At 43.0% G+C, this 24204-nt stretch overlaps 1 protein-coding gene across 1 annotated transcript in view; it reads left to right on the forward strand.

Annotated features, from left to right (window-relative positions):
- Positions 1-15074: 15074 nt before the first annotated feature.
- The window catches only part of LOC311234720 (inactive pancreatic lipase-related protein 1-like), a gene marked incomplete at both ends in the record, with an annotated part of 95224 nt that continues 86094 nt past the window's right edge, over positions 15075-24204 (forward strand). Inside the window, 4 exons of the mRNA XM_084321964.1 lie at positions 15075-15090; positions 15717-15868; positions 18428-18550; positions 18940-19074. Of these exons, the coding sequence (XP_084178090.1) occupies positions 15075-15090; positions 15717-15868; positions 18428-18550; positions 18940-19074 (426 nt within the window). The remainder of the gene's footprint in view (positions 15091-15716; positions 15869-18427; positions 18551-18939; positions 19075-24204) is intronic.

The following is a 24204-nucleotide window of genomic DNA, read 5'->3' on the forward strand; positions in this document are numbered from 1 at the left end:
AGTTCAACACAAGTAGCAGCTCATCAGTGCCCACTGCCCACTGCCCACACAGACACACAGGGGGCTTATAGCTAAGATGGTTTATTTGGTAATATCTGCAAATTTAAAGTCCAAAATAAAAGGGTGGTTTCTCACCACTGAAAGCAAAGTATGGCGTTGGAGGATTATTTTATTCTCGACTTGGTACAAGGACTGCGAGGATAAGCTAAGCCTGAAGCCTGCATTCTATACAAGCTTTGTTTACATGTGAAATGTCTACTGTAAATGTTGGAGTAAGACAGACCTGTAGTTTGAGTTATGATGGTATGATGTATTACCACATGTCAAACTCTTAACAAACACGTCAAACTCGCCGCACCGTTAGCCTAGCTTAGCTTCATTCACTGGAAGTAGGTGTGCCAGTGTAGCCTAGTTCCCAACAGTCACGAAATACACTCCAAATACAACTCCAAAACTTCCCTGTAAACATGTTGTAACCTGTGTATACTATTTACCATGTGGAGAAAAAATATTAAAAGTTAGACATTTTCGTTTTCTAAGCAGATATATACTCGGAATTTTCTTTTGCCGAACCACTGCTGCCTGGGTGCAGTGATTTCATCACCTCAAAAGCCCTGTTGTTTTTCGAAAAACTGGGCTTTTGAGGTGATGAAATCACTGCGCCCAGGCAGCAGTGGTTTGGCAAAAACATATATATATATATATATCTGCTTAGAAAACTAAAATGTCTAATTATTAAATTTTTTTCTCCACGTGGTAAATACACAGGTCACAACATGTTTACAGGGAAGTTTTGGAGTTGTATTTGGAGTGTATTTCGTAACTGTTGGGAGGCTAGGCTACACTGGCACACCTACTTCCAGTGAATGACGCTAAGCTAGGCTAACGGTGCGGCTGTTCCCTAAGCCTAATGCATGCACAGAGAAGAAAAGGGTATGTATCTGCTTGTCTAGTTACTCCAGGGTAGATGGCAAATAAGCGAATTTCCCCAAAAGTTGCCTAGCCCCTTCCGTGACTGCGATGTGCAAGCCAGGGGCTTTTGAATACGCAGTCACTCGCAGCTCCATAGTAGCCAGGCTAATTTGGACAACCAAACACTGCTTAAAAGCTCGGGTGGGTCCGAAATATATCAGATATAAATTTCAAAGGTATAATTATAATTTTATAATAATATTATAATTTTTATAAAACGAGTGGTACTCACAGAGCGAGCCTTGGCAAAATGGCTTCTTCTTCTTCTACTGCTTTTGTGACATGCCTGGTGCGTCCAGCAATCACTGCGCTCTCTGTGAGTACCACTCGTTTTATAAAAATTATTTAAAATGTTTATTAGCAACTCCGAGCTTTCAAACCCCGCCGTATGTGTCTGTGAAACCCTAATTGAACGCTGGGTACCTTTGAAATTTATATCTGATATATTTCGGACCCACCCGAGCTTTTAAGCAGTGTTTGGTTGTCCAAATTAGCCTGGCTACTATGGAGCTGCGTGTGACTTCGTATTCAAAAGCCCCTGGCTTGCACATCGCAGTCACGGAAGGGGCTAAAAGTTGCCGTGCTCCTGTATTTGAAACAAGACTATAGTGTAACATTCAATATTCAATCAATGAGATGATTTAGCGACCTCAAGGCAAAAGAGCCCCCCTTGGTATTGCAATTTGTTTCCATTTTTGTTTTGGTCTCATGTGTGGGTTGGAGTTCAGTGGGGATAGTGGAGGGGTTGCTACTGCTGGCTACACTGTAGGCTCTGCCAAGAGAGGTCTGGAGACATTCACAGTACAATACGTTACTATGATATATAAATATAAAACTATACTATATATTCTATATATAAATATAAAATGTAAACAAAGTGCAATACCAAGTGGGGCTTTTTTGCCAAGAGGTTGCTGTTTGACGGCATTACAGATTCTACCTTTGAGGCACAAAGTGAGAGGCTGTTATTCTACTTTCTAAACCCTGTTTGAGACTAAAGACCTAGGGCTGGGCAATATACCATTACGTATTGTTTCTTGTCTATCTGTGTAATTGTATTGTGGGATATTTTGATTTCATGAATAGATACAAACATTTCTTGTACAAATTAATGATAAAAAGTTAATCAGTACCCTAAGTCAGTTTTACTTCTAAATAATTTATGAAATATTTGAGATTGTGAATAAAAAATGTATCATTTAAAAAAATTATTTAGATCCCATAACATAACACACTCCCCATTACCGTGCAGTCTAATATGATGAGCATTATTTGGATTACCTAATGCTATTTTCCAGATATCCCCGCTATCACCCAGTAAGACCCCCACAAACAAACCCAAGTTGCTGAAATCTGAAAGCAAATATTCTCCTGGCAGTCAAGACAGTCTGTCCACCATGGGAGGCTGACTCCTGGAGCGAGGCGAGGCAGTCACAGTAGCTGATCTTCTCCTCCATACCACACAGAGAATCAATATTCCACTGGAGGGAAGATGGCCACCCGTCCCCTATGTTTACTCATAGTTCACAACTACAGGAACCCAGAAGGGAAAAAAACACATTTGCTATGGCTGAAACCATGGCCTGGAAAAATGTAACACGCAGAACTGATAACGATTACCTCTGAGAATACAAAAAGCAGTGAAAAAAAGAAAAGGAAAAACAACAGAACAGAATAAGGGATGGGTGGAATTTGAGGTGGAAATGTCAAGGGTTATAAATGGTGTATTACACAATCCATTTCAAATTGTTGTTTCAACCTGAATTGATTGAATTGACACGTGAGTACTTGAAATACATTATTTCTTGAAAAGTATGGCAATTTGGCCTAAGGAATTTTAGGTATGTGGGAACAAATACAGATGGCCAATCATGGCATAACGTTGAAATATATTGTGGAAAGAAAGAAAGAATAAAAGAAAGAGAAAGAAAGAAAGAAAGAAAGAAAGAAAGAAAGAAAGAAAGAAAGAAAGAAAGAAAGAAAGAAAGAAAGAAAGAAAGAAAGAAAGAAAGAAAGAAAGAAAGAAAGAAAGAAAGTAATAAAAGCAGGCTGCATCTTAAACAAAGGTTTGTTCAGATTGTTTGTGATTGAGGTATGCAAAGGGCATTATATTACAGTAAAGTCAAAGCATGTGCAGTGAAGTATGGTTCACTATGACCATATACAGTACATGTTCTTTGTCTCTGATTTACCCTTAAAATAGTTAAAGTAGAATTGAAATTGTAACACAAAACATAAATGAAATTGTAACACAGAACACATTCTCCCTATTAAAGGATATACTGTTTAGATAAGGCTGTAGGTCCCATTGAATAAACCTTCCACGGTTATATCTTGACGCAGACAATGTCAAATCATCATGGTGCAAAAAAGATGCTAGAAGCCTTCTGAGCAATATGATCTGGCTATAATCTAAGCTGTCACTTCAACCTCCTTGGGACCAATATCGCTTCATCTATATAGTCAACAACAGATTAGCAGTTAAACAGCTATTCACATCTCAGTTTTACCAACACTAAAGGTCTTGTGAATGGACTGTCTTTCCACTGTGACAGGGCAGGAATAAACTTGAAATGCTCTGGAAGGGAGAAATAGAACATAAATATAGGACACAGTGTTCAGGGGCACAATCGTGCGTGTATTCACATTTTAGTTATAGAATTCCCAGATAGAATTTTGGAAAAACAAACAATATATGTCTGAAAGGGTTCATGCTAAATTATGCTCATGGTGTATACCTTTATTTATTTTTAAAGAATGTGTTATGTGTCAAGAATGTTGCAGAGGTTTTCAAACAAAAGTTGTAAATGCAGCAGCTAACGTTAAGGTTTGACAACTAATTTCAAATGAAACAACACAGAGATTTTAACGTGATACAATACTGACATGGATATTAAGGTAATTTAACTCTTGAAAATGCTGGGTATGATTCCCGTACACTAAATCTTATGTGAAAATTAATATATATATAGGCCCATTATTATATATTTATATTATATTATATATTTTTTATTCCCAATCTCACTAACATGGAGGTGAATATCAGAGCTTGTTTCTAGTGATATATATCAACTAATACATTGTTAATTATACAGTGTATTGTTATCATTTGGTGAACTGTAATTACATTTAATTATTCTTAATTTCATACAGTATAGTGAATCAATGTCACAGACAGGATGTGCTAAATGAAAACAAGGATATTGCATAAATATAATTGGAAGCAATAAACGCCTTCACAGTAATTAGTCCTAAAAATACAAACAGAATGATGGAGTAATTCAGAAATCTCTCGTTCAGAGTTTGTTCCCAAAGGAGGATTAGAAGGAATCAGACTCGGGCAGGATGGCTTTTTAAACGTATTAACTACACAAAGTGACTTTTGGTGATATTTCTTGTTTGCTCAACCTATTTAAGGATAAATCGCATGAGTTAAGTATACACGTGTTGATTTAGTAGAACCTTTTAAAGAAGAGAGGAGATGGAAGAACTCAATTAGTTTGTTTGTTACCATTGTCCTCATTAATGGGAGGGCTACACCCTTAAAAAAGCTTGTGTTATGTGTTAAAGGTGCACTAAGCAATTTCCAGGGAGAGGGATTTGTTTGCAGAGTCTGCAAAATACGTTTACTGTAATTCTTAGAATTACATCTAAGTTACATCTAAAATCTTATGTTATAAATGAAAACAAAATAATTGTGAGGCACTGTGAACCAAGCATAAGCCTAGAATATGTTTTTTTGTATCCACTTTTTCTCCTTATTTTTCTATTTTTCTCCCATCCCAATTTTGTATTTCCAATTCTCCCCTCCCCTGTCTTGAACGTTGCTCGACTATGCCTCCCACTGGTCGGTCGTAGGGAGGATAGAAGCCTTGCATCACGTGTCCCCTCCGGTACACGAGGAGGCAGCCTGTTGCATCTTTTCACCAGACAGCGCGGACTCTCAGTGGCGAGGTGTAACGCGTGGGAGGCTCACACTACCCCCGCTACTTCCTGTCTCTGCTGTGCAGGCGTCCCCCAACCGACCTGTAGGAGTCGCTGTCCACAACGTCCAATCCCCACCCATCGACTTCCACCCGCTACCTCTGCCAATTGAGATAGTATGACGACTGGCCCAAGCCGGAGGCAATGTTGACACTGGGATTCGAGACCGGAGTCTCTTGCATTGGTGACGAGCGCAATCTCCGCTGCACCACCCAGCCGCCCAGCCTAGAATATGTTTGATAACAAAATTGCGGGTCCTGCCTTAGTAAATGACAGCAGTGAAATTGTAATTTTTCAGGTAGCTCTCTAGCTTCAAACAGCGTTTCAGGGATCCATTTTCTTCTGAGGACAGTTTATTTATTCAGTTGTGAAAATATACCTTAGAAATTATTCACTACTCTGACTCTCACAAAACTACATAGTGCACCTTTAATAGAAACATGATTTTTAACCAAGGTTGTGTCATTGTTTTTAACACATCTGTATGTGTTTAGTTAGGAACAACACATTCTGTCTTATTTCAACATCTTTCAACATCTTTTTTAAGAGTGTAGCTGAAAGGGTTCATGCAACACCTCAACATATTCAAACACATACACAAACTCACACACACACACACACACACACACACACACACACACACACACACACACACAAACTCACACATGCACGCACGCACGCACGCACGCACGCACGCACGCACGCACACACACACACACACACACACACACACACACACACACACACACACACACACACACACACACACACACACACACACACACACACACACACACACACACACAGCAGCAGCAGCAGCAGCAGCAGGTGTGAGGATACATACAATGGGTACTTTGCAGCAGCTGGCAAACCTGCACTCATAAAAAAACATGTGTTGAAATAACTGTAGTGTATAACTAAAAAACAACACAACACGTATTAACAGCAACACAACTTGAAGAACTTGAAGGTTTGAACGCATAGGTAGCGTTCAAAGAGGGACGCCACGTCCTGTGTTATTTCAACATGGAGTGTGGAGAAGGAGCACAACATGGCCTTTGTTTCTGATCCACCATAAAGTCTCCCTTTTCACTAACTAGCAGATATGCTGACTCACAATGGGAATAATAGTGGTTATGTCAAACAGTTTGCTTCCCCCTGAGGCTTCACAGAGGCTTCACAAGGACCACACAGAGACACTCACACCTTAAGCCTCACACATCTACTTTGTGTTCGGAAGCCCTTTTGCGACTCGATTGCCTGCTTGAAAGGTTGTTACTCTCAAGGCTGTTTTTGAAGGCGGGGGGGGGGGGGGGGGGGGGGCGTTTTAGTGCAAGGCAGTATGGACTCAACATGCATGCAAAAACAAGCACACACACACACACACACACACACACACACACACTTAGCCCATCACACGCTGACAAAAATAGCAACCTCTCTATTGTTTTGCAGAGAGTGACCGTGGGAGGCTAATTCTCCCGATAATGACAGCCTTGCTGTCTACTCCTCCATTCTCCTCCTTGGTCTTAAGATGCTACTGCCCCGAAGGCCCAGTCCAGCCTGTGGTCCTCCTCCTCTCTCCTCCTCTCTCCTCCAACTGTAATACATTAGCAGGATTAACATTCCGACAGTAAGCCCCCGCAGCACAGACCCAACCTGCCGGCTTTTCTGTCCTCTCCTCCCCGGCTCCTCCGGCTTGATCCGTCTTGCACGTAATTTCCCTTTTGCCTTACGCCCCCCCCCCCCCCCCCCCCCCCCCCATGGTGCGCCACGCTCACAGACAGGCGTGTAGCGTAGGATGTACATACACATACATGGGAATACTTGCGCTCTCTCACATTCGAGCACACAGGGAAACACAAACACACTGGATTTGTGGTATACAGTAGGTACGGGACTGTGCTCTCTCTCTCTCTCTCTCTCTCTCTCTCTCTCTCTCTCTCTCTCTCTCTCTCTCTCTCTCTCTCTCTCTCTCTCTCTCTCTCTCTCACACACACACACAACACACACACACACACACACACACACACACACACACACACACACACACACACACACACACACACACACACACACACACACACACACACACACACACACACACACACACACACACACACACACACACACACACACACACACACACACACACACACAATTCTAAATGGTTTACCACATTAAGATAATTCAGATAGATAGGTAAGGTGACAATCACAGTAACGTAGGCTGGTAAATTACCCTTCTAACAGTTAGTGTGGTCTTGTTATTGTTGTATTGTCCGAAGTGGCAAACCCCACCCATCTGGCACTCCCAAGTGGGTTAAAACAAATGCTAAGAATTATCTGCAAATGCTATTTGACCCGGGTGTGGCGTACACATTAATGGAGTTAATGGAGCATCATGTTGCAGCACAGAGAGGTACAGAGTACAGCAGAGAGTGCCCCGTCCCTGGATCTCTGTAGACGTATTCATACAAGGGACTATATAAAAGCATTGACATACAGAATATAATTATATATATAATGTACAAGGCGGCTGGGTGGCGCAGCGGACTAAGCGCTCGTCACCAACGCGAGAGACACTGGTATCGAATCCGGCTGTCAGCGCTGCCTCCGGCTTGGCCGGCCGTCATACTGGCTCAATTGGCAGAGTCAGCGGGAGGGAAGCCGGTGGGTGGTAATCTGGACATTGTAAACAGCGACTCCTACAGGTAGGTCAGGGCGCCTGCACAGCGAGGAAGGGAGATGGTGAGGGTAGTGTGAGCCTCCCACACGTTACACCTCACCAATGAGAGTCCGCGCTGGCAGGTGAAAAGAAGTGGCTGGCTGACTCCGCATATATCGGAGGGGACATGCGTTAGTATCTATCAACCCTCCCTAGACCGTTGGCGGGCACATGCAAGCAACGTCCAGGAAGGGGAGGGCGGAATTGGCATGACAACTAAATTGGGATGGGAGAAAAACACAGAAAAACAGGAGGAGAAAAAGTGGATCAAAAAAATATGTATAATGTACAGACTGTATGAGAGGTATGGGGGTATTGATGTAGATATAAATTAATAGATGAAAAGGTAAATGTGAGTTTGTATGTGTGTGCGTGTGTGTGTGAGAGAGAGAGAGATAGAGAGAGAGAAATGGTAAATGTCCTTGTCACACACACACACACACACACACATACATATACACACACACACACACACACACACACACACACACACACATACACACTCACATACACACATGCACGCACGAACACATGCACACACACGTGCATACGCACACACACATACACAGAGAGAGAGAGAGAGAGAGAGAGAGAGAGAGAGAGAGAGAGAGAGAGAGAGAGAGAGAGAGAGAGAGAGAGAGAGAGAGAGAGAGAGGGGGGGGGGTTAAGGCCAAGCTAAAACCTATCTCTAACCTATCCAGACTCCTCTAATTAGCCAGTATTTATCCAGGAGCCCAGGAGAGGAGAGAGCACCTAGGGCTGTTTTCACATGGGATTAGCACGGGTCCTTCACAGAGACCATCCCAATGCAAAGATTAGTCCCGGCTGGCCTGTTTACCTCCTCTCATTGGCAAACTGATTGGTCTCAAACTAAACCTGTATTGTTTTGGAGGCGGTTATCTTCTCCGTCGGTTGCTGTGTTTAATGTATAGTACACGAGGGTGACTTTTGACATGTAAACTCCTAATAAAGTATAGATGATCAATCATTCAGCCAAACGCATTCCATAAGCCGTAGATATCGTTCCAATAATAAAGCGGTCAGATGACAACGGATCTAAAATTCTAAAAAGTATTTTCTTCTCCTCTTCTAAAATGCTTTATTTTGGGAATCAGTATTTATATTTACATTTTGGGAATCAGTATTTGTCATAGTTTGAATGCAACAATTTGTCAGAGGAGTGGTAGAGAGACTCCACCACCACTTACTCTCTCATGCCATCTGTTGGACATGTACAGTATTAAAGGGTAAGTTCAGAATTCATTACCCCTAGCCCTAGTTCCTATACTCACCGACAATGTTGTCAATGGCTAGAGTCCTTTCTCGGCACAATCCATGCTGTGCTACTGGATACCCAGCTCCTCCTTAGTTAGCCACAAAACCAACGGGGACATGGTAAAAAGCACTGGATCATACTTGAAAACTTAGGATGCACCGTGGCATAGATAGTGTTTATCTCAGGCCTTGAAGCATGGCTCCATTGCTTAACAGTAGTTATGTGGCAAACATAGCTGGAGCTGCAGTTATCAAGAATAAAAAACAGCCTGAATTGTGCTGAGAAAGGACTCTTCCGATCGGCCACATCATTGGTCCGTAGAAATAGGGCAAGAAGGCGGTCAGGTGGCGTAACGGAGATTGCGTTCGTCACCAACCCCGGAGCGGCTGGATTCGCCTGTTCGAATCCAGCTCACAGCTCCGGAGTTGTCACCAGCTTGGCTGGCCGTTCACACTAATACAATTGGCAATATTAGAGGGTGGGAGAAGCTGGCGGGGTGGGTCCGGGTAGTTGTAAACAGCGACTCCTACAGTTCGGTCGGGGCGCCTGCTAAGCGTGGATAGGATCTAAGTGGGATAGTGTGATCCTTCCACACGCTACGCCCTCTCAGTGAGAGTCCGCGCTGCCAGGTGAAAAGAAGCGGTTGATTGGCTGGACGTGTGTCGGAGGAAGCACGTGGTAGCCTCCACTCTCCCAGACCGACTGTGGGGGGTAAGTGCGCAGCGACCAGGAAGGGGATTGGGAATTGGCATAACGACTAACATTGGGATGGGAGAAAATCGGAGGAAAAAGGAGGGGGAAAAAGATAAAAAATAAAATAAAAAAATAGGGCAAGAATAGGGTCCAGAATTCTGAACTTAACCCTTTTGGCTGTCCAAGAACAACAGAAAGTGAAGGATATTCATTATTATATCATCATTATATATCTTAGGACTTAGGGTACTAGTATAGTGTGCAGGGGTATACTAGATGCATATCAGGGCTGAACCCTTGCACTGAAGAACCATTGACCATATTCACACTGCGGCCATTTTGCTCTTATGTCATGCTCAGGACCCTGCTGGTCTCTGACAAGAACAAGTTACAGGTTGAAAAAACCCTCAGCTGAGAACTCGGCAGAATCTGCACCTGGCTCGCTGATAACAAACTATTATTACACTTGGGTAAAACAGAGTCCATTCTCTTCGGATCAAATAACAAACTCAGCAAGACCGACGGCTTCTCAGTTACAGTGGGTGACAATATTGTCACAAGGAAAGATGAAATTACATACCTAGGTTCCATCCTAGAGGCAAATCTTTCCTGTGACAAAATGGCATCCAATGTAATAAAAAAAGTCAACCAACAAACTAGATTCCTGTACCGGATCTCCTCTCTGGTAAACAAGAATACCCTGAAGACACTGGCAGGAGCACTCATTCAAGGGTACTACGACTATGCTTGCACCTCATGGTACCAAAGAACCTCAAAGGCGCTAAAAGCAAGATTACAAACATCACGAAACAAACTGGTCAGACTACTACTTGACCTTACTCCTAGAACCCACCTCACCCCTGCCCACTTTGACTACCTAAGATGGCTTAGAGTAGACGACAGAGTACAGCAACTTGCAATGGGCCTGGTCTACAAGATACACTATACGACTAAGGTACCCATGTACATGTCAAAATACTTCCCAAAGGTCAGTGAATACCACAACCACAACACCAGAGGGAGCTCAACAAATCAAGTTAAACCCAGATACGGCTCAAACGAGGGACTAAACACGTTTCGCAATTATGCCACATCAATGTGGAATGCCCTACCCAAAGCTGTAAAGGAATGTGAATCACTACCCACTTTCAAAATCACTCTCAAAGAGCACCTACGGGAGACTGCAATTCGAAACTGGCCCCTGTAAATGTACAGTAAATGTCCTAACCCAATAATACACGAGACCCTCTTCTTGGGACCAAGTAAGGTTTGGTCGATATTCCAATGTACAGTTTTGCTTGTACAGTTGTACAGCTTCCCCCACCCCACCCCACCTACCCAACCCCACCCCACCCCACCCCGCCTACCCAACCCCCCACCCCACCCCACCCAACCACCTCCAATGTACAGTTCCCCCCCCCCCCACCCCATCTACCCAACCTACAGTTTCTACGTCAAATGTATATACTCTCTTTTTTAGACTCTTTTGGTATCACAAACAGTACTGTATTTGTAAATCTGGTATGTCATACATGTATAGATGTAGCAGTACTGTCTATCTGTATGTCGTGTATGTCATATATGTTATGATGAATTGAAAATGGGGGACCCTGATGTAAACAAGACGAAAGTCTTTCTCTGGTCTGCATCCCCTTAACAATTGTGTGTATTGAGCTGTACTGTATTGTACCCATTCTGCAATCTGTTAATAAAGTTTTCAATCAATCAATCAATCAATCAATCAATCAATCAATCAATCAATCAATCAATCAATCAATCAATCAATCAGGATGGGATTCCTTTCTGCCCTGTTCCCACCTTGGGATCAACCAATTTAGATTTTAACTATTATAAAAGGTTAGTAACGTAAATTTAGTATAAGTAATTTCTTTTTTTTTTATCCACTTTTTCTCCCATTTTCTATATTTTCTCCCATCCCAATTTCGTATCATCCAATTCAACCCTCCCGTCACGGACGCTGTTTCTTGCCTCCCACAAGCCGGCTGCAATGTGGACTAAGTCATACATAGCACAAGTCCCCTCCGGTACTTGAGGTAACAGCAGTCGCATCTTTTCACCTGCGCAGCTCGATCTCTCAGTGGCGAGGAGTAACGCGTGGGAGACTCACGCTGCCCCCGACACTTCCTGATTCTACTTCGCAGGCGCACCAACCGACCTGTAGGAGTCGCTGTCCACAACGCCCGATCCCCACCCATCAGTTTCCCACCCCCTAATACGGCCAATGTGTATTAGTACGGACGACCAGCTAAACTGAAAGCAAATGCATTTCGTGGCGAGCGCATTGCCCACTACGCCACGTAGCCGCCTAGTATAAGTAATTTCAAAGTAAATTTTTAAAACTAAGATCAGGAATATAGGGGGGTGATCAACTAAACATGTATACAAATACAGGAAATTGTGAAGAAAGGAGTGCAAATGAGTAGATGTGCAAATGAGTAGATAGAGAGAATAGAGTACTCTGAAAAACAGGTATGTGTTTCACATGTTCCCAAAAGATAATACAATCATTGTACACAAGTAGTTACATGTCCACCCCAAAAATGGAAACGTGATAAAGGACCTTTGATAAGGGAGTCCACACCTGCTAATTTCCCAGTCCTTGCTGCTGTATATAAAGGATGTTGGCACTTTGTTGCAAGAGCCAGCTTGCTTGCTCTTGCATCAAGGTAAGTCAAAAAACACGTTTTCTTCTGTTTTTGTGATCAATTATTAATCCCCCCCCCCCCCACAGAACAAAGAATATGATAACGGTAATATGATACGGTAATGAATTGACCCAACACCACCCCAGAAAATGGTAGATTACCATAGTGGTATTGAAATACACAACAACAGCCAACATAATCTACTCATATAATAGAAGAAATAACTTTTTGTATAATTTCTTTGTGTTTTTGTGTAGTTTCATAAAATCTTGACAACATGGTGTCTAATGTTTGTCTTCCAGATGTCTCTGGTTTGGGTGTTGTGTTTGTTCAGTTGTGTCTTCAGCGCAGCATATGGTATGTCTTGTTATTAATTTCACCACCAATAGGGAGCATTTCGAACACGTCATTATGTAATATTTTATATGTATGTAACGTGCATACTACACAAAGTCTGTGTGAGTACTATGTGAGTACTCTGTGACATGTGTACATATTATACTTCCTGAGGAGTGAGTGAGCAGGGCTGGGCAATATATTGTGTATTAATATTTATTGTGTATCTGCTATCAGTGTGATCAGACCGTATCATGGGTTTTCTGGATATCATGAAACATGATAGAAAATTGTGTTGTCTAAATCAGTAGTAGAGGAGGTTCTACGCAGGGGCGGGGCTAGGGGGTGGCTACTTGGGCTCAAGCCACGAATGTTTTCTGAAAAGCCCTGAATCTATTTAAAAAAAAAAAAAAAAAATCTTTTTTGACAATTAATCATTGTTACATGAAAATATGTTTACACCAGATTTAGCAGAAGCTAATTTCCATCTGTAGTCTATCCAGCTGCTAACTGTATTTGAGTGAGTTAAGTCTTGGTGTTATGGTAGACTCAGACCTAAGCTTTAAATCACAATCAACAAGTTGACAAAAACATAATTCTTCCACCTTAGAAACATAGCTTTTGAGATCTCAGACCCATCCCCAGTGATAACACAGGCTGCCGGCATGTCTTTATGAATGGGAATATCGAATAAAAGAAACAACGATGAAAACCCGACTATACTCTGGTTTTCGGGGGTCCTGGCGCTCAACGTTCGGCGAGTTAACCCTAGATCTTAGATCCTAATATGAAAAACGATGTGATTTAATGTTCTATGTCTTACCTTGACTTTGTCTATTTTACTGATATCTATTTTATGCTTTATGTCTGCACTTTATGCATTGCTCTTGATCTGCCAATGTTGTGCTCATTTTATGCCTGTCTTTTTGTACTGCTGTGAAGCACTTTGAGCTGCAATTCTGAAAGGTGCTATACAAACAGTGTATTATTATTATTATTATTATTATTATTATTATTATTATTATTATTATTATTATTATTATTATTATTATTATTATTATTATTATTATTATTATTATTATTATTATTATTATTATTATTATTATTATTATTATTATAAATTATTATAGTTTGCTTCATTAATTAAAGGGTGTGAATTTAAGTGTTCTCTAGTGCCTTTTGTCTGCTTTAAGGTGGTGGTGTAAGTTAAAGGTTGTGGTGTCAAAGTAAAAAAAATCCGTGCCCGCTAACGCGCAGGGTGCGATCCAAGAGGGGAGCCCGGGGAGCTATAGCTCCCCTAGATCAGACATCAGCTCCCCTGGGGGTCTCTAAAGCTCCCCTGGGAGCTGTATCATCATCGTGTATAATAATAAACGTATGCTATTTTGGATGTATGATTAATGATTTGCGTGTAGTGGCTACTTACTGGGACACAATTCACGGCATTCTAGCCTTTTGTGGTGTTTACTACATCTCCCATGACCCTTAGCGGGGGATGACGTAGTTAAAGAGAGACAGTGAAAGTTGAATGGGTGTTGTTTGTGCGACAGTAGAGTGCGTAATAAACTAGCGTTTTTGCATCGGAACACGACTCCGTCTACGCTATCATTACTGCATTCCTACATTTGTGACCCTTGGACGTATTTCGGAGATTATATCGAACATGTCAACTGAACAACAGAACGCAGATCGCAGAACTTTGAACGCAGTTTCACTCAAGCTGCGCAGAGTGCCAACGCTTGGTTCGCGCAAGCCGAAGCCCTATTCGATCTCAGGAATATTACCGCGGATGCCACCAAGTACTACTATGTGGTAGCAGCCCTTACGAATTCAACGGCAGCGAGAGTGGTGAGTTTGCTGGAAAACCCACCTACACATGACAAATATGTGACTATAAAAACACGCTCTGAGTTTTTTTCCGCTGAGAGGTGGAAAAACGGGGCCGACGACGGGGCTCACCCAAAGATGATGCTATGGATCGCACACTGCTAACGCGGGCACCTATCTGGGCTAAGCCCCGGATCTCCTACAATCCTAAATCCGCCCCTGGTTCTACGGTCCCCAGCTAAATTAGGAATAGTTTTACCTCATTAGCATTCGTCATTATTTATTTATTTGTTGGACTGACAGATCAACAGCGTAAGGATCCCGTTCTGGCAGTGTCATGTCTCTTGTGCTTTGAAGTGTCATGTATGTCTCTTGTCCCTGTTTTGTCCTGTTTTGTCTTGAATGTATGCAGCTGTTTGCCGTATCATGCTCTAAATTGCCCCTTGCGGGACTAATAAAGTTTTTTTAATTGAATTGAATTGAATTGAATTAGACTGTCACGTTGGCAGAGAATATTGAGAATAGTGAGACAATTTCATTTTGATCATAGTTTCTCTCTCGACTGTTGTCTCCCCACCTATAGACATGGAATCATGGACTACCTTAAAGGTAGAATTTGTAATGCCATAAAACAGCAACCTCTAAAGAGCCCTGCTTGGTATTGCAGTTTGTTTACCTTTTCTTTGTTCTGATCTGATGTGTGGGTTGGAGTGGGATAGGGGAGGGGTTGCTATTGCTGGCTCACAGCTGGAAGCCCTGGATGTCTTCACAGGATAATAAATTATAAAAACTCAACAATTCACACATCAGACCAAAAGAACAAATGGTAATTTTGGTAATGATGGTATTACAAATTCTACCTTTAAATAATTTCTATAATAATAATAATAATAATGATAATAATAATAATAATAATAATAATAATAATAATAATAATAATAATAATAATAATAATAATAATAATAATAATAATAATAATAATAATAATCTGGTCATATTGTGCTCCCTGGGACAAAACAACAATAAATCAACAATAAGAAACAAATATTAAAGGGGCACTTCACCAAAAAACAATGCTGATTTATTTTGCACATAACCTCACACACATCCAAAAACTCTTCATTAATTTAGTTTGACAGTTATTGGGAGTAAATTACAATGAATATGGCCACCATGATGGGGGCATTGAATCCTTGTGTTGAGTGATTTTCCTGATCTCTGTTCTATGTTGCCAGGTGCTGAGGTGTGTTTCGATGACCTGGGCTGCTTCCATGACCAGCCTCCCTGGGGTGGAACGGCTGAGAGACCCCTCTCCCATCTTCCCTGGAGGCCAGAGGCCATCGGGACACGCTTCCTTCTCTTCACCCCCAATAACCGCTACTACCAGGTACCTCTTGCATGAAGTAGAATACTTTACTGTACATTTTAACAGGTAAATGTTACATGAAGTAGAATGCTTTACTGTACATTTTAACAGGTAAATGTTACATGAAGTAGAATGCTTTACATATAGAACTGCTCCACATGGATTTTAATATATCTGTAGTTTATAGTACTGTAGTTTTAATGTAGTTGGTGTTTTTTATATAGTGGTCTTTTTACTGTAGTTTTAACGAAGCTGTTTTTTTTATAGTGCTGAGTGTCTATGTATTGTGAGTGTGACTGTATATATGTTTGTCTTTTAACCACTGCACAAATGAAGTTCCGAAAGGAAAATAAAGTAATTTGAAGTGAGGTTGAAGTTGATTTTAACAGGTCAATCTTATATGAAGTAGAATGCTTTACTGTACATTTTAACAGGTAAATGTTACATGAAGTAGAATGCTTTACATATAGAACTGCTCCACATGGATTTTAATATATCTGTAGTTTATAGTACTGTAGTTTTAATGTAGTTGGTGTTTTTTTTATATAGTGGTCTTTTTACTGTAGTTTTAACGAAGCTGTTTTTTTTATAGTGCTGAGTGTCTATGTATTGTGAGTGTGACTGTATATATGTTTGTCTTTTAACCACTGCACAAATGAAGTTCCGAAAGGAAAATAAAGTAATTTGAAGTGAGGTTGAAGTTGATTTTAACAGGTCAATCTTATATGAAGTAGAATGCTTTACTGTACATTTTAACAGGTAAATCTTATATGAAGTAGAATTCTTTACTGTACATTTTAACAGGTAAATCTTATATGAAGTAGAATGCTTTACTGTACATTTCAACAGGTACATGTTCAATCAAGTAAAATGCGTTATTATACATTTCAACAGGTATATGTCAAATGCAGTAGAATGCTTTACTGTACAGTACATTGCAACAGGTACATATTAAATTATATAGAATGCTTTACTTTACATTTCAACAGAACAGGTACATGTTAAATGATGTAGAATGCTTTACTTTACATTTCAACAGGTACATGTTAAATTATGCAGAATGCTTTACTCTACATTTCATTAATTCATTCAATGTTTATTTCAACTTGAAAATGTATTGAGGGCCAGCCCTCATTTTCAATGACGTGGAGCATATATACATACATAATAAATACATGATAAATACAAGAAATATACAATCATTGCAATAATAATCAATTAAAACAACATAATTATGGTGGAATGGTTGGGGATTTAAACGGACCAAAGGATACCAAAGTATTGAGTTTTAGAGTTTGTTGTGGTGTATGTTCCGCATGTCAGGAGCACATAAGCTAAAAGCAGATTTTCCAAGTTTTGTACAAACTCAAGGTGCTTTAAATGTAAGAGCCAATCATTGAAACAAGTATCACAAAGTCCACATGTCCACTCCAATAGAGAAGTGAGATCATTTGGGCAATATCCAATTATGGCTTTATATAGAAACAGATGTCAATGGAGCTCTCGCCTCTCTGCTATATAGGAGGACCACCCAAGCCTCTTATAAATGAAACAAGGGTGCATGAGTACCATAACAATCACCAGTGAAAGATCTAATGTCTGGATGCTTTACTGTACATATCAACAGGTACATGTTAAATTAAGTAGAATGCTTTACTGTAGATATCAATAGGTACATGTTAAATTAAGTAGAATGCTTTACTGTACATATCAACAGGTACATGTTAAATTAAGTAGAATGCTTTACTGTAGATATCAATAGGTACATGTTAAATTAAGTAGAATGCTTTACTGTACATATCAACAGGTACAGTACATGTTTAATGAAGTAGGATGCTTTACTTCCCATTTCAACAGGTACATGTTAAATCAAGTATAATGCTTTACTGTACATTTCAACAGGTACATGTTAAATCAAGTAGAATGCTTTACTTTACATTTCAACAGGTACATGTTAAATCAAGTATAATGCTCAAATAGTCTGACGCGACCATGAAAAAATACACTCATGGGAAATGTATTGAAAACACAGTGCACAGCATACTGCTCACAGAAAGCAGACACTACAATTACACATTGTTGCTTTAACATTAGTAATTTACTTCATCAAGTATATTTTGCATTTGGTCACTGTAAATATCTCCCACGGTGGCACTTTAAGAAACGGTTCTTTGTTTTCATGTGACGATTGCCTGTTATCCTCTGGAAAGAAGTGATGTGGGTTTTTAATCTTTGTTGTTTACACTAAACTCTACTCCTCTACTCTACTCTACTCTACTCTACTCTACTCTACTCTACTCTACTCTACTCTACTCTACTCTACACTCTACACTCTACACTCTACACTCTACACTCTACTCTACACTACTCTACTCTACACTACACTACACTCTACTCTACACTACACTACACTACACTACTCTACTCTACTCTACTCTACTCTACACTCTACTCTACTCTACTCTACTCTACACTCTACTCTACTCTACTCTACACTCTACACTCTACTCTACTCTACTCTACTCTACTCAAATCAACTCAAATCAAATAAACTAAAACCATGTCAACGCTCACCCTCAGGAGATCAAAGCTGATGATGTAATTATCAGTGCATCAAGCTACCGTGGGTTTAGGAAAACCAAAGTAATCATCCCGGGCTATTTGGAGAAGGGAGACGAGGACTGGGCACAGGACATGTGCAAGGTAGGAAGAAGATATGGGTAAATCATTGATCAAAATCCTTTCAATTATTGTGAGCATTTGTATTTATCTGGCTGACATGAAGTGCAAAATGGAGGAATTGGCTCTAGGGAAGTAGTTTGATGGTAATTTGAGTTTCACCATGGTACCAACAATTGTATAAGTAATTGACCATACTGCCATGGTAAAAGTTATGTATCACCATGGTACCACTTTTGTACTTAAAATAATGCTATGGTACAATCCAATTTAAACCATGATACAGATTTTTGGTCACTTCATTGGTCACAGCCACATACCATCATCATCATCATAGTTACCAAAGAACCATGGACATACAATGATACTTTTTGGTAAGGGTGTGAGTTGACTAAATGTTCTCTGGTTCCCAGGCTATAGTCAAGGCGGAGAACGTGAACTGCATCGTTGTGGAGTGGAAGAAAGGAGTTAAGATCCAGTTCTCCCAGGCCGCCAACAACGCCAGGGTGGTGGCCGCCCAGACAGCCCACATGATCCGCTTCTTGATGGTATGTTTAAATATATCACACAGCAAATCTGCATCAAGGAATGTTTTTTTCAGCAGGTCACAAACAATAAAATTAAATTGTAGTGATTTTACACACAAATACTTGGACAATTGAGTACCTCAGACGAAGAACCATATAAGTCCATTTGACGTTTTCAGAGGAACTTTATTCAACTTTATTATCTAAAGATTAGAGAATTGTGGTCATTCATAGTTAAAGACAGTAGAGGTTGAGTACTTTCTGGTGATACAGTATATCACAGTCACACACCAAGTGATTTGGATTGATTTTACAACTGCAAATACAATTTCAAAACAGACTTATTGTATTATGGTTCTTCAGTGCAAGGGTTCAATGTGGTTGGTGACTAAGAGAATTATGTCCTAAACAGGTAAAAATAGAATCTTTGTCACCATGTAATCATGAAAACAAACAGCATAGACTGAAACATACCCAATCTAGGATACAGGGCCCAAGCCTGACTGAAAAAAAAGAAAGATAATATATATAAACTAGAAAGAGAGTGTTTGAAGGACAGTAGGCACACTACTCTCTGCTGGCTATAACATGGCCATGTTGTATGACATCACATACTAAGTACAAGCAGAAGTAGTAGTAGTAGTAGTAGTAGTAGTAGTAGTAGTAGTAGTAGTAGTAGTAGTAGTAGTAGTAGTGTTATGGTTTGTAACCGACCCCAATCGCACAACACAAGACAGGTATGAGAGTAAGCCAAGAACTGGGCATTTATTGAAACACACAGAAAACGGCACTGTCCCTTTAAGGGAGAACACAAATTACTGGAAAACAAGAAATGGGAAAAAGGCACAGTGCCTTTAAGAGGCGAGCTGGCTAAGGGGAAGGCTAAGGGAAACAGGACAGGGCAAGGGACAAGGGCAGGAACTGGGAGGACTAGGAGGACTGGACAGGGATGACTAGGAGGACTAGGAGGACTGGACAGGGAGGACTAGGATGACTAGGAGGACTGGACAGGGAGGACTAGGAGGACTAGAGAGGGGAAACAGGGAAGACTAGGATGACTAGGAGGACTGGACAGGGAGGACTAGGAGGACTAGAGAGGGGAAACAGGGACAGAGGCCCGCGGAGGCGGGCAGGGGAGAGGGAGGACTGGAAGGACTAGAGAGGGAGGACTAGGATGACTAGGAGGACTAGACGGACTGGACGGACTGGACAGGGAGGACGGAACAGGGCGAAGGCTGGAGCTGCTTACAGGGACAGAGAAAACAGACAAAGCCTGGGATACAAGCATTAGAAGAATGTTGCTGCTCTGCAGCTTCTCCCGGGAAGGTTTGTCTGAGGAATCTGACAGTGACGTCAGAGCCGCTCTGCAGAATCCTCTCGGCAGCTCTCCGAGGTGGTAACGGGACAGAGAGGGAGAGAGAGAGCGGGTTAGCTCAGAGTACAGTTGGGAACAGAGCAGGTGACAGGAGAAGTGACATGTCCCAAAACAGAGTAATCCAAGTGACTGAATCTTCGGTGTAAATACACACTGCGAGTAATGTCCCAACAACAATCCACGTGATAGAATCTTCGGTGCTAATACACACTGTGAGCGAAGTCCCAATAATAATCCAAGTGATAATATCTTCGGTGTGAATACACACAGTGAGCGAAGTCCCAATAATAATCCAAGTGATAATATCTTCGGTGTGAATACACACAGTGAGCGATGTTCAAGCAAATATTATCCCAAATGAACAATCCAAAAAGCAGGCACAGGGTGAGTGACAGTCTGACAAAAAGCAGGATCTCTTCAGTGTTTAACACACACGAAAAACGATGGGGTCAAAGACAGTCTTGCAAAACTCACCCAGGCGCTGTGCGTAAAGAGAGCAGGATCAAACAGGGCGAGCGCGTCGCTACGGGGAACGGGTTGTCCAAGCGGAGGTCTGAGTGGTGCGCGTCTAGAGTGCGTCAGGATGCGCGTCTGGATGCGCGTCTGGAGTGAAGAGCGCGTCAGGCTCGGAGGTCTGGATGAGCGTCTGGATGCGCGTCTGGAGTGAAGAGCGCGTCAGGCTCGGAGGTCTGGATGAGCGTCTGGAGTGCGTCTGGATGCGCGTCTGCTGCGCGGAGGTCTGGATGCGCATCTGGATGCGCGTCTGGAGTGAAGAGCGCGTCTGCTGCGCGGAGGTCTGGATGCGCGTCTGGATGCGCGTCTGGAGTGAAGAGCGCGTCTGCTGCGCGGAGGTCTGGATGCGCGTCTGGGCGTCTGCTGCGCGGAGGTCTGGATGCGCGTCTGGACGTCTGCTGTGCGGAGGTCTGAAGTGGAACACTGGAATACCTCCCGTGGAAGTTTAGAGAGCGCAGTCCAGTGTCTCCTTCCAGGCAAACGGCGACAGGAGGCGAAGGCTTGAGCGCATCTCACGCCGGAGATGAAAACAGCATAACAGACAGAAACCGAAACTCCCGTAGGAGCCCTTAGACAGAGAACCTCCCGAAGGAGTCTTGGTGATAGAGATATGATACGGAACGACCCGACAAGGCCAGAGGGGAAGAGCGAGGTACTTAAAGCCCAAAGGGGAACTAATTAGAATACACGTCAGGTGCGTGAAGGTAATTGATACTTGAAACTAGAAGTGTGTGTTTGGCACCAGACCAATCAAACACATAATGACAGGTAGTCCAAGGGTGTGGCTGCTGAAGAGCAAACGAACGCGAGGGTGGGGGCTAGTGAAGTGAGGAGACAGGGAATTAAAGTACAGGGAGAGGAGAACCTCACAGTACCCCCCCCTCCACGGGAGCCACCGGGCGACCCAAAAACACAGACAGAGGGGCAGGGGAAAAAACAAGGCAACAAAACAAAAAGTACTGGGCCATGCTAGCAGGGGAAGCTACAACAAAAGTGGGGATAGCAAAGGAACAGGGCAGCTGAGGGGTAACTAGGGAAGCCGAGGGGCAACTAGAGGAGCTGAGGGGTAACCAGAGGAGCAGAGGGGTCACCATGGTAGCTGAGGGGTAACTAGAGTAGCTGAGGGGTAACCAAGGTAGCTGAGGGGTAGCTGGAGGAGCTGAGGGGTAACCAGAGGAGCTGAGGGGTAACTAGAGGAGCTGAGGGGTAACTATGAGGAGCACCGGGAAGGGGCTAGCAGAGGAAAAGGGTAGCTGCCAGGGCACAGATAGCTACAGGGCCTATGCTAGCTGTACTGCTACATTAACAAAGAGGCTGCGCTAGCTGCCGGAGCTAGGCTAGCAGACAGGGCTGGAACAGGGGCACTGGAGAGGGGAACAGGGAAGGGGCTAGCAGAGGGAAAGGGTAGCTGCCAGGGCACTGATAGCTACAGGGCCTATGCTAGCTGTACTGCTACATTAACATAGAGGCTGCGCTAGCTGCCGGAGCTAGGCTAGCAGACAGGGCTGGAACAGGGGCACTGGAGAGGGGAACAGGGAAGGGGCTAGCAGAGGGAAAGGGTAGCTGCCAGGGCACTGATAGCTACAGGGCCTATGCTAGCTGTACTGCTACATTAACATAGAGGCTGCGCTAGCTGCCGGAGCTAGGCTGGCAGACAGGGCTGGACCAGCATGAGAGAACAAGCTAGCTGGAAGGACAGTCCTAGCTGTGGGGAACTGACCTTGCTAGCTGAAGGGGCAGTCCTAGCAGTGAGAGAAAACTGACCTTGCTAGCTGAAGGGGCAGTCCTAGCAGTGGGAGCAAACTGACCTTGCTAGCTGAAGGGGCAGTCCTAGCAGTGGGAGAAAACTGACCTTGCTAGCTGAAGGGGCAGTCCTAGCAGTGGGAGAAAACTGACCTTGCTAGCTGAAGGGGCAGTCCTAGCAGTGGGGCAAACTGACCTTGCTAGCTGAAGCGGCAGTCCTAGCAGTGGGAGAAAACTGACCTTGCTAGCTGAAAGGGCAGTCCTAGCAGTGGGAAAACTGACCTTGCTAGCTGAAAGGGCAGTCCTAGCAGTGGGAAAACTGACCTTGCTAGCTGAAAGGGCAGTCCTAGCAGTGGGAGAAAACTGACCTTGCTAGCTGAAAGGGCAGTCCTAGCAGTGGGAAAAACTGACCTTGCTAGCTGAAAGGGCAGTCCTAGCAGTGGGAAAACTGACCTTGCTAGCTGAAAGGGCAGTCCTAGCAGTGGGAGAAAACTGACCTTGCTAGCTGAAAGGGCAGTCCTAGCAGTGGGAAAAACTGACCTTGCTAGCTGAAAGGGCAGTCCTAGCAGTGGGAAAAAACTGACCTTGCTAGCTGAAAGGGCAGTCCTAGCAGTGGGAGAAAACTGACCTTGCTAGCTGAAAGGGCAGTCCTAGCAGTGGGAGAAAACTGACCTTGCTAGCTGAAAGGGCAGTCCTAGCAGTGGGAAAAACTGACCTTGCTAGCTGAAAGGGCAGTCCTAGCAGTGGGAAAACTGACCTTGCTAGCTGAAAGGGCAGTCCTAGCAGTGGGAGAAAACTGACCTTGCTAGCTGAAAGGGCAGTCCTAGCAGTGGGAAAAACTGCACAAAAAGTGGAGGCCATGCAGAGGGACCGGGTTAGCTGCCTGGGCATGGCTAGCTACAGGGCCTATGCTAGCTGCAAGGGCTGCATTAACATAGAGGCTGTGCTAACAGCCGGGGCTAAGCTAGCAGACTGGGGCCATGCAGAGGGACTGGGTTAGCTGCCTGGGCATGGCTAGCTACAGGGCCTATGCCAGCAGCAAGGGCTGCATTAACATAGAGGCTGTGCTAGCAGCCGGGGCAAAGCTAGCAGACTGGGGCCATGCTGGTAGTAGAGGCCTAACAAGCAGCAGGGGAGCTAACGAGGCTAACAGGGAAGCAAACAGGGGAGTCAACAGGCTAACAGGGGAGCTAACAGGGCTAACAAAAAAAAAGGCAAACTCAACATACACCGTCTGTGCTGGCTGGGGTCGTCGATTGGTCGGGTCGTACTGTTATGGTTTGTAACCGACCCCAATCGCACAACACAAGACAGGTATGAGAGTAAGCCAAGAACTGGGCATTTATTGAAACACACAGAAAACGGCACTGTCCCTTTAAGGGAGAACACAAATTACTGGAAAACAAGAAATGGGAAAAAGGCACAGTGCCTTTAAGAGGCGAGCTGGCTAAGGGGAAGGCTAAGGGAAACAGGACAGGGCAAGGGACAAGGGCAGGAACTGGGAGGACTAGGAGGACTGG

The sequence above is a fragment of the Notolepis coatsorum genome, assembly GCF_963971535.1.
Source record: "Notolepis coatsorum genome assembly, chromosome: 9".
NCBI lineage: Eukaryota > Metazoa > Chordata > Actinopteri > Aulopiformes > Paralepididae > Notolepis > Notolepis coatsorum.